Raw genomic sequence first — 11,989 nt, 5'->3', positions numbered from 1 at the left:
GGGCGCACTCTTGTGCCCAGAGTCTATAACTCCAGCGCTGGTCGCGCACAGCTCAGTGCGCTGCCGGCCGCCGGACAGAGAGGAGGGGGCCCGTGTCGGAGACTGCACACGGGTCCCCTCCTCTCTAGAAACGGCCCTGCCCGGGGGATACTAAATGTTTCGGGGATTATATCTCAAATATACAATGATGAAAGGGCCCCTTGTTCCTAAATGGAGCCCTACATCTTTCTCTCATACTGCCATAATATATTTTCTCACTTTTTTAATTTGCTAACACACATAACAAGCTAAGAGTACGTGATATACACAGAAAACAAAGGGACCCGATATTAATAATTAATGATTCCTCTGACCCTTTTGATAAACGGCAGGAAGCTTGCATAACCCCATTCTCCGCCGAACACAACAGAAAAATAAATGGGTAATGAATAGATCACTGCTTGATAAATACAGCCAGCGCCAGGGCATGGCAAAACTACAACTCCCAGAAGCCATCTGTTCAAGGGACCGACTGCAAAATGTCTCACGTAAATGCAAGCGTTTGCTATTACACAATAAATAGGGATTAATGCTACAAGTGTACTAAACTGTGTAACAGAGAGGCCAGCAGCCCCGGGTGATTCAGCGCTGCCTGCGGGGAGTAAGGGATGTCTCTGTTAGTCAGGCATGTCTGCTCTTTGTACACGGTCCCTGACCCGGGAGCTGTTGGTGACTGTTGTTGGTAGATCTGCAGCCATGAGCTGCAGCCGTGTAGACCCCCTGCTCGACAGGTGAGAGAGCCCTGGGGGAGGTCATATGCGGAGAGGATGCTAGTTAGTACTGTCCCCAGGGGAAGAATGCTTATAGATCCAGGGCTGCTGTGTGCAATTCCCCAGCCCTGGCAGCTGCAGATGGGGGGAGGGGGTGTTTGTAAACAATCCCTGTGCCATGAGTATACTATGGGCTCATATGTGTGTGCAAACAGCCCTGTGTGTGCTGCCAGGAATATATAGGCATGTATGCATGTAAATAGAGAGCTAGTTTGTGTGCAGAACTTATATATGTTTGCAATCAAAGCCCAGTGCAGTGGGTGGGCACAGGTAGCTTTTATATAGGTATTTGCTTCAGTTCTTGAGTAATAAGTCAAGTGCAAAGCTTATATTTGTGTGCCAACTGTCGCTGTGCAATAAGTGTACATATATAATGCTAGAGCAGTGTTGGCTAACCTTGACACTCCAGCTGTTATGGAACTACATAACCCAGCATGCACTGCTACAGTTTTGCTATTAGGGCATGCTAAAACTGTGGCAGGGCATGCTGGGATATATAGTTCCACAACAGCTGGAGTGTCAAGGTTAGCCAACACTGTGCTAGAGTAAGTAAAGTATACACACATATTTATATACAGTATAAACATTACAGTATATACTATGCACATCTTCTTTAAATAAAATAACGTGCAAAAATTGTGCATTTTCCCCCATGGTTTGGGCTTGTACAAGGCAAATTCATACAAGGTTGTTGGGGTGGAATCGGTATTATATTCCGGCGGATGTAATGCCGATGCTGGAAGCTAGAATGGACCAGATCCCAACAGGGTAAGTATCTAATCCAGTGGTTCTCAAACTCGGTTCTCAGGACCCCACACAGTTCACCTTTTCCAGGTCACCCAGTCGGTGCACAAATGTATTCATTATACACTGACGCATTTGAAAAGTCTACAGGTGGAGATAATTATATCACTTTTGATTCTATGAGGAGACCTGGAAAACATGCACTGTTTGGGGTTCTGAGGACCGAGTTTGAGAACCTGTGATCTAATTTATCCCCCCCCCCACTAACCCTAACCCCAACCCCCCCCAGGTGCCTAACCCTAAGTCCTCTCCAGGAGCCCCTAATCTAACCCCCCCCCCCCAGCGGCTGTCCGCTGCCGCCGCCCGGCTTACCTTCTTTCCGTATGCCGGGTGTCGGTCTCGCATCATGGGGCTAATGATAGGCGTCGGGATGCCTGTCATTAGTACCTGGCCGGGATATGATAGTCGGGAATCCGGCAGTCGGCATTTTGACCGTCGGCTTCTTGACTGCATACTGTTGGGGTGCTGAGGCTTTCTACCCCTATACCAGGGTATGTGAAACTCTACTCTTATACTATTCAGCCGGCTGTGGCGATAAGTAAACCCAGCAACACACTGTGACAAATTCAACTCTGCTCTGAGGAACTTCCTCTAAGCTGCCTTTCTACTTCAGGGTCCATAGGGTATCCACAGGATACCTTGGGGTATAGGTGTGACGTCAGTCGCAGGGCACCAAAGAGTTAAGCTTTCAGCCTCCCAGGATGCACTAGGTCCCCCTCCTATACCCCGCCCCCGGGCCAAGGCACCTCAGTTTAGTTTGGTGCCCGGCCGGAGTCGGGTGCACCTGTTGGAGTGGGGGCTAGAAGAGCCCCTGAAGCTTTTTCTTCATGCAGCTGTGGCTGCACATCTGGATGAACAGCATGGACAGTCAGTCCTGACGTCCATGCTGTCTTCCCTACACCCCGCCGGTACCAGAACGCCGGTACTGATCCGGGGATGCTGGTGGGCGTCTGGGGTCACAGCTAGCGGTGACCCCAGATGCTCCGGACCATGGCCGGATTCAAGGGGGACAGAGGTAAGCAGCGGGGTCCCGCGGTGGGTCCCCGCTGATCACATGGTCCTAAGTCCCCAGGCAGGGGGCTCCCTGGGGACTGGCTGCAGCGTGGAGCCAGGCGACCAACCTGCGCTTCCACTACCCCCTGGGACAGCGGACCGCAGCAGAGCGGTAGCACTGCGGCGTCCCAGGGGTTAAATGCATGCCAGGGGAGCGCGCCTTCCCTGTCTCACAGCCGGCGCCTCCCCCGCTGCACACAGCCCTCTCTGCATGCTGCCGACTGGTCCTGTGGCAGCGCTCCTCCCCCAGGCCAGCCTCCTCTCTGCTCCTCGGCGGCCATCTTCTCCAGAACGCATGGTGAACGCTGCTGGAAGCGCTGGACGGAAGCATCGTGGTCTGGGTCCCCCCGCATACCTCTCCTCCGCTGTGGCTCAGGTCTGTGTATGCAGCGCTGTGTCCTACCAGGCCCTGTGTCTGTGTAGTTGAGTGATCAGCGCTGTTAGTGCAGGAATTGTTATTTCTCTGCATTGTATGTGACTGTGCTAGCGCTGCCTGTAACTTTTCTTCTCTAAACTGTCAGCTTTATTACTGTCCCTGTTCTTCTGCTAAAGCCCTTGCGGCGCGGTGCTGCAGGGTGGTCTCTCGCCTATTTAATACTTAATTGGTGAGAGAGGTCACATACGTGGTGCCATCATGTCTGAAAGTGATTTTCCCCTCCGGCTACAGTGTACCACATGCAAAGTACCGTTAGCGGAGGGGGAGGGTAGCGCGGAGGGCCTTTGCCGGCAGTGTTTGTCCATGGCGCGGCCTATTACGGTTACAGCACCGGTACAGGAGCCGCCCTGGGCTTGTTTCGCTCAGGCGTTAACAGCTTTAGTGGGCCAGTTAGCTCCGCAGCCCGCGTTTACTCCGATGGGTTTGTCCCAGCAGTCTGTGGTGTCGTCACCCATGCAGGGGTTCCCACGACAATTGGTGGTACCCCACAGTCTCCCTATTTCCCCGCTCCCGGGTTCTCAGGAGCCAGCGTGGGTTAACTCCCTGACGAGTTCTGTACAGCACTTGTCGGATGTGTTGCAAGGGGAGTCTGTGATGCGGCCTCATAAAAGGCCGGTGGCGTCTCTGTCCGCTCCTTATGAGGATGACGAAGGGACGTCTGATGATGGGGAGATTCTGGATCCTTACGATCAGGAACCTCTCCATACTAAGGACGCTGATGCTAAGTCCAAAGTATATATTCCTGGACTTATTCGGGCGGTCCGCACAGCCTTGGTGATTGAGGACGAAGTTCCCCCAGCGGCTAAATCTAAGTATGCCTTTTTCAAAGATGTGAAGGGCGATGCCACAGTCTTTCCTCTTTCGGGTCAGTTGGTGGACCATTTAGAGGAGGCGTGGAAACAACCTGGCAAAAGATACCAGCCGCAGAGACGCCTGGCGGTGGCTTATCCGTTCGCGGATAATTATTTTGCTAAGTGGGAATCCCCTCCACAGGTGGATTCTCACGTGACCCGTCTTGTCCGTAGTGCCACATTGCCGATGCCATCCATGTCCTCCCTTAAGGATGCTACGGACCGCAAGGTAGAAATCTGCCTGAAGTCCGCTTATTCCCTTGCAGGGGGGGCAGCACGGCCGGCTATGGCCATTTGCTGGGTTGCCAGAGCGATGGAGCGCTGGGCGGATTCATTAGAGGCTTCTTTTGAATCCGACTGTCCGGCCGAACAGGCGGAGTTGATTGGCAATCTCCGTGATTCGGCCACCTACATCAACGAGGCGGCTCTAGACATTAGTACTCTGGTGTCTAGAATATCTTCAGCAGCGGTAGCTGCTCGTCGCACCTTGTGGCTGCGATCCTGGAAGGCGGACGCAGATTCCAAGAAAGGTCTGGAAGCGTTGCCGTTTACCGGAGAAGTTCTCTTCGGTCCGGATCTGGATAAGATTGTGGCCACGCTGGCGGCAGCCAAATCTGCTTGTCTCCCGTCGGCCGCTGCTCCTTCTGGTTCGGGACCATCGTCCTTTTGGTCATCTAGGGCCCAGGACAGGCCCAAACCACAGTCGTTTCCTCGACAGGCTGGCCCTAAGAAATCGGTCAAGCCCCGGAAGTAGGCATGGAGTACCAGACGTCCGGCCCCCAAGCCAGATGACAAGCCTGCGGCCTGACGGTCCGGGCCTCCCTTTGGGGGATCCCAGGGTGGGAGGCCGCCTGCTACAGTTCGCCCAGTGTTGGTCGACCACTACGACAGACACTTGGGTTCTGGAGGTGGTTTCCCACGGATACGCCCTCTCCTTCCGGCACAGACCCCCGGCTCGCTTCTTCACCACGGGTCTCCCATCAGACCGGAACAAGGCTACGGAGCTGCGGAAGGTATTGCACACTATGCTCCAGGCTGGAGTTATAGTGGCTGTTCCATTCTCCCAGAGGGGCCAGGGTTTCTATTCAAATCTATTTTTGGTACAGAAACCCAATAGGTCATATCGTTCGATTCTCAACCTCAAAGCACTCAACAAGTCTTTGCGGGTCCCGAAGTTTCGGATGGAGACCCTACGGTCCATCATTCTGGCGCTGGAACCTGGGGACTACTTGGTGTCATTGGACATACAGGACGCTTACCTGCATGTCCCTATTCTTTTGCGCCATCAACAGTTCCTCAGGTTTGCAATCCGCAGCGACCACTTCCAGTTTCGGGCGTTACCTTTTGGCCTGGCAACAGCACCACGTGTTTTCACCAAGGTGATGGCGGTCATGGCGGCTTTTCTGCGGCTGCAGGGAGTCCGCATGTTGCCGTATTTGGACGACCTGTTATTGGTGGCAGGATCTCCAGAGCTCCTGTTACGCCACTTGGACCTGACCATTGCACTGCTGCAACGGCACGGCTGGCTAATCAACTGGCAGAAGTCCACTCTAATCCCGTCTCGGAGGATTCTGCATCTTGGAGCCTTATTGGACTCGGGACAGCAAAGGATCTTCGTGACGGAGGACAAGATCTCTGCTTTACAGTCAAGGGTGCGCAGTTGCCTGCACAGCCGCCGGGTGTCCTTACACTCGGCGATGAGGTTACTGGGCTCCATGGTGTCGGTGTTCGACATGGTGGAATACGCCCAGTTTCACTCCAGACCTCTGCAGCACCTGATCCTGTCCAAGTGGAACGGGCTGCCTCAGTCTCTGAAGTCCCGGACGATTGTGTTCACCCAGGAGGTTCGCCTGTCCCTTGCGTGGTGGTTACAGACGACCCACCTCAACAAGGGACGTCCGTTCTGGGTTCCAAATTGGGTCCTGTTGACAACGGACGCCAGTCTTCGGGGCTGGGGAGCAGTTTCGGGTCCACACTTGTTCCAGGGCAGGTGGACGCCGACAGAAGCGGAGCTTCCAATAAATATCTTGGAACTCCGTGCGGTCTTCAATGCTCTCCAGCAGGCACAGCGGTTTCTCCAGGGTCGCCCGGTGCAGGTCCAGTCGGACAACGCTACCACCGTGGCCTACATAAACAGGCAAGGAGGAACTCGCAGTCGGGCGGCTCTCGTAGAGGTCTCTCGGATCCTGGTTTGGGCGGAGCGCAATCTTCCGGCCATATCAGCGGTCTTCATCCCGGGAGTGCTAAATTGGGAGGCGGACTTTCTAAGTCGCCAGGACGTTCATCCGGGGGAATGGTCCCTGCACCCGGACGTTTTTCAACTACTGGTGGACAGGTGGGGTCTTCCAGAAATCGACCTCATGGCGTCCCGGCACAACAACAAGTTGCCGGTGTACGGGTCTCGCACAAGAGACGAAGGGGCGTCTCTGGTGGATGCTCTGTCCGTCCGGTGGACGTTCCGGTTCGCATACCTGTTCCCTCCGGTCTCCCTTCTTCCACGGGTAATCCGGAAATTCAAACAGGAAGGAGGGACGCTCCTGTTGATAGCTCCCGCGTGGCCCAGACGGCACTGGTTCTCAGACCTTCAGGGTCTGTCCGTGGACAGTCCTCTGCGGTTGCCGCTACGACCGGACCTTCTGTCTCAGGGTCCTTGCCTTCACCCGGACCTGACTCGGCTGTCTTTGACGGCGTGGCTGTTGAGACGACCATGCTGAGGTCCCGGGGGTTTTCCAGCTCTGTGGTGCGTACCATGTTACGAGCTCGGAAACCGTCTTCCGCGAGGATATACCATCGCGTGTGGCATACGTTCTTCCAGTGGTGTCGACCGAGAGGTTATGCACCGCGGGAGTTTCATCTGTCTCGGATTCTCGCCTTCCTGCAAGCGGGACTAGATCATGGGCTTCGCCTTGCTTCTTTGAAGGTACAGGTTTCGGCCCTATCTGTCTGGTTTCACCGTAGGATTGCTACAATCCCGGATGTGCGCACCTTTATGCAGGGTGTTCTCCGCATTCAGCCGCCCTTTGTTCCACCTGTGGCGCCTTGGGATTTGGCTGTGGTCCTGAGGGCTCTCCAAGGACCGCCGTTTGAACCACTGGGCTCAGTGGATCTTAAATGGCTAACAGCTAAGACTGTTTTCCTTCTGGCCATTGCTTCGGCCAGACGTGTTTCTGAGTTAGGGGCTCTTTCTTGTAGACCCCCTTTCTTGGTTTTTTATGGGAACAGGGCAGTGCTCCGCACTCGGCCCGAGTTTCTTCCCAAAGTTGTTTCCCAGTTTCATGTTAACGAGGAAATAGTTGTTCCGGCCTTTAACTCACCGGGTCTTTCCGTGGGTGAGGCCTCTTTGGATGTTGTGCGGGCCTTAAGGACTTATGTTGACCGCACTTCTTCGTTTAGGAAGTCGGACGCTTTGTTTGTCCTCTATGGCTTCCGTAAAAAGGGTTGGCCTGCTTCAAAGCAAACTTTGGCAGCCTGGATCCGTATGGCTATTTCTGAAGCTTATCTTCATGAAGGCCTACCGGTCCCTCCTTCTCTGAAGGCTCATTCCACTAGGTCTGTGGGTCCTTCGTGGGCAGCTCGACGTGGTGCCTCAGCAGTTCAGATCTGCAAGGCTGCTACGTGGTCTTCTGTCCATACCTTCGTGAGGTATTACAGGTTTGACACCTTCGCCTCTCAGGATGCTTCCTTCGGGCGGCGGATTCTCCTTTCTGCACAGGAGCGTCCCCACCCTTAAAGGATACTGCTTTGGGACATCCCCAAGGTATCCTGTGGATACCCTATGGACCCTGAAGTAGAAAATATGAGATATGGTAAGAACTTACCCTTGTTATCTCTATTTCTACGAAGTCCATAGGGTTCCACAGGACTCCCGCCCTGTCGCACCTGTGCTGCAGATGGGCTTTGCTCTGGTCACCGGTTTTCCGTCTCCCTCTGGTGAGAATGTGATTCTTGTATGTGTCCAGATCTTTGTTCTCTCTCTTCCTTCTCCTCCTCCGGCCTATGGCTTGGTAACTAACTGAGGTGCCTTGGCCCGGGGGCGGGGTATAGGAGGGGGACCTAGTGCATCCTGGGAGGCTGAAAGCTTAACTCTTTGGTGCCCTGCGACTGACGTCACACCTATACCCCAAGGTATCCTGTGGAACCCTATGGACTTCGTAGAAATAGAGATAACAAGGGTAAGTTCTTACCATATCTCATATTTTTTATAGGTTCAAGAAAACTGCTGTGTTACAAGCATTTGCCAAAAATGGTTAACAGCAAACGTATACATTTCATTGGTTAACAGCACATAAGATGTGTCTGGGGGTTTTCATCGTCTTTGTCTTCACTGAGTCCTATTTCGGGTGTTGTGAGCTGTTCCTCTGTATCAGCTGCTGGTTCAATCTCATGATTTTTTTGTGTAATGGAAAATAGTTTTTTTTCTAAGTACTGATGAAACTTTGCTTTAATAAACACCAGACCCAGTATGTACAGTGGACATGTGCGGGCCCAGTAAATTTATTTTAAACTTGTGTTTTAACTAGCATGTTAAAATATCCTTGTGCCTTGCAAAACGTTTATACAAGTTGTGTTCCTGAAAAAAACAAACACAAAACAAAAAAATAATAGAATGTTGCACAATGGGCCTGTGGGTATGGTAAAGCTACAAATAATAGTTTGCCATTTAAAATGTGTATTATACACCAGTTTAAAATGTACACAGCTCATTCTACACCCATAGACCATATTTACCTCTCTGTGGATACCCTCTGGCAGGGGCACTCTGACAAATACTTAAGGGTCAATCCTATTAGCTGCGATGATCTCACCAGCGCGGCAATGGCCACACTCTACCGCAGCCTGGATTCGCGGTTTTCTGTTCGCAGCGAGCAAAATTCTGCGGATTCGAGATCAGAGCAGGCCGCGAAGGGTGCGAGGTACCGGTCCGTTGCCGGCATTTTAACGCCGTCGCAACGGCAACTCCCACCCCTCGCGGCTAATTGGATTGACCCCATTGCTTTTAATAGAATACCTATAAAAAAATATAGAGAGCATTAGCACAAAACACAGAAAATACATATCTATAGCAGTTATATAACAAAATCTGTACTAAAGACAATATCAAAAACTTTCCTCTCCTGCACACAATGGGGTCAATCCTATTAGGTGCGAGGTGCCGGTCCATTGCCGGCGTTTTAACGCCATTGCAGCGGCAACTCGCACTGGATTGACCCCAATGTATCAATGCAATAATTCAGTTGTGTCTGAGGGAGAAATTGGAGAATATGATTTCAATGCAATAATTATATGTAACACATTCCACGGCATGAAAACTACTCTGACATGGCAAACCATTTACAGAATAATCAATAGATATATACATTTATGAGCATATAATAGAACAGCTGATACTAAAGCCCCCAAAAATAATCAATAACCAGAAATCAAGATGTAGCAGTGCTCATCTGATATCCTAATGTATGTATCAAAATTGGTTAAACTACAGTAATTGCAGAACCTTATCAGAAAATATATCACATTTCAGAATAAATACTGATATGGCAAAATTTTATCAACGCATTTATATAGACCTGTATTAGAACATATTATACTGGGGTCCAAAATATGCATTAATAACCAAAATCAAGGTATAACTGTATTTGACTGTTTCCCCAATGAACATAATAAAATAATTGCAGGCATGTTTAGACATAACTAGAAACAATAGTGTAGTAAAGATCCCAATCTCAAGTGCAAAACTTCTGCTGTTCTCCCTTGTGTCAAATAGACAGTGAATGGGGATGAGAGAGTCTGTGACAGAGGGTCAGAAGTTTATGTTAGTTATAGCCTGTATTTGCTTTCAGCCAGGGTATAGTGAGCCATAATAGGAAGAAAATCCTGTTCAGCCAAAGAAAGTACATTAATTTAAAGAGATACCTGCAGTGTTTTAGGAATGAGTGAGCTGCAAACAAATTAACATGCGGGGTCCCAGAGTGCGCATTTCTGGATCCCCTGTGGCTTTGATGTGCATTTCGCTGCACGGAGATTTAGGGGTAAATTTACTAAAGTGAGAGTTTTTAGAAGTGAGTTTTAAAAGTGATGTTGCCTATAGCAACCAATCAGATTCTAGCTGTTATCTTCTAGAAGGTGCTAGTTAAATGTTAAGTAGAATCTGATTGGTTGCTATGGGCAACATCACTTTTAAAACTCATTTCTAAAAACTCTCACTTTAGTAAATTTACCCCTTAGTGTTATTGTGAGAGGGGAATTCAATTGTTTTTTTTGGGGGGGCACTCTTAAGTAATAGGTGCCAGATGCAGGAATTCAATTGTTGCTCTGATCGGGTGCGAATGCAGCGGGCACCCACATTTCTGCTTGCAGCCTCCTGAGGTAGCGAGCAGATATGTGCAAAAAGTACGGCTTTTGGGATCCCAATTAGCTATTTTGATGCCGAGACCATTATTTTAGATGGGTTTAGCCGCTTTGCACGGCTAAACCCGGTGCTTTTGGGCGCGACAAGTGCGATAATGGGCTCCCAAAACAATTGAATTGCTCAATCAGGCGCATTATCACCACCAAAAACAATCGAAACACACCCTCTGTCGACATGCACAGGTCATGTTAGTGTTCATTTAGGGTACGGGCTTAAATTCACCAAAAACGCCACCTCGACTGTCAGTATGCAATATTGTGAATGTCAGTATAACTTATAGCTCTAATGTCCATGTCGACATTCTGTTCCACACCCTTATTTATAGAGATGTGTAGATTACTTCTGCTCTCATCCATCTGCTAAATAGCAGCAAATGTTTGATAAGAGAGAAGTCTTAAGCATATAAGACCATTAAAGTAGAGGATGGATAGAGTAATATAAATCCTATGTGAGCAATATATCACAGTAATTATCCCCAATTGTGTTTGATAGTTAAGTCTCTTTAGTATAGAGCTCCCACATAGGGCCCCATTTATTAATGAAGATGGCGAGAATGATGGCGTGACAAACAGCGGTAATATTAGGTTAACGCTGTTTGTTAAATCCAGAAAGGATGACAAAACCTGTTTAGCGAGCACTAAAGGGGTTATGCTTCGTTAATATATGAGGCCCGTAGTCAGAAGGCATGTGTCTCTCAATAATACAATCAAGAAAAAGGACTTGATTGCATAATTACATATTAACAGCTTGAACTCAAGTCAATAGTATAGTAAACACTGATGAACTTCTAGAAAAATGCATCTTAATAAGACCAGTTATATATTAACTGCAGTGTAACCTTCAGCAGTAAAGTACGGCCATTATGTCCTTAAATCTAATTGATCTTCTCTGGGTCCAGAGGTAGACTGTATTACCAGGTTACGCAAAAGAACACACAATGAATTGTCGTGACTGAGTAAGAACTCGCACAGGCTGGCAGGTTCAGATGTGGGCAACATTGTAGTAATCCTCATTTTATTTTTGCATAGACCTTCTTACATTCCAGAAAAAAACAGATTAGACATACATAAGCGTTGTGTGAGTTTGCAAATATTACATCAGAAAGAGAAGTATAATCTAATCACTATTCATCAGCACAATGGCATCTTTCCCTCGCTGTTCATACATGTTCGTCTCACCTATTGCTAAAAACCCAACTCTACTCGTCCTCACCCACTAACTACCGCCCCATTTGTCTTCTCCCTTTTGCCTCCAAACTACTTGAGCGGCTTGTCTACAACCATCTCGCCAGTCTGACAACTCCATCCTTGATCCTCTCCAATCTGGCTTTCGCCCAATTCACTCCACTGAAATTTTCCTGGTCAAAGTCACCAATGACCTACTTTCAGCCAAATCCAGGGGCCACTTCTCTCTGCTCATCTTCCACTTGGCGACCTTCGACATCGTGGTTCATCCTCTCCTCCTCCGCACCCTTGGGATCATTGGCCTCTCTGGCACCTCCCATGCCTGGTTCACCTCTTACCTCACCAACTGCTCCTTGTCTGTGTCTGCCTCCGGCTCCACCTTACCCCCTTCCATTCTTCCCGTTGGCGTCCCGCAGGGTTCCCTCCTTGGCCACCTGCTTGGG

At 49.8% G+C, this 11,989-nt stretch overlaps 1 protein-coding gene across 1 annotated transcript in view; it reads left to right on the top strand.

Moving 5' to 3' along the window:
* Positions 1-601: 601 nt before the first annotated feature.
* The window catches only part of AMN1 (antagonist of mitotic exit network 1 homolog), a 133,953-nt gene continuing 122,565 nt past the window's right edge, over positions 602-11,989 (top strand). The window contains exon 1 of the mRNA XM_088478370.1: positions 602-770. Within this exon, the coding sequence (XP_088334496.1) occupies positions 667-770 (104 nt within the window). The 5' untranslated portion in view covers positions 602-666. The remainder of the gene's footprint in view (positions 771-11,989) is intronic.

This window comes from Taudactylus pleione, unplaced genomic scaffold, assembly GCF_031769625.1.
Source record: "Taudactylus pleione unplaced genomic scaffold, aTauple2 ptg000212l, whole genome shotgun sequence".
Lineage (NCBI taxonomy): Eukaryota > Metazoa > Chordata > Amphibia > Anura > Myobatrachidae > Taudactylus > Taudactylus pleione.
Note: the sequence above shows the minus strand (reverse complement) of the source record. Positions and strands in the feature narration are given on the sequence as shown.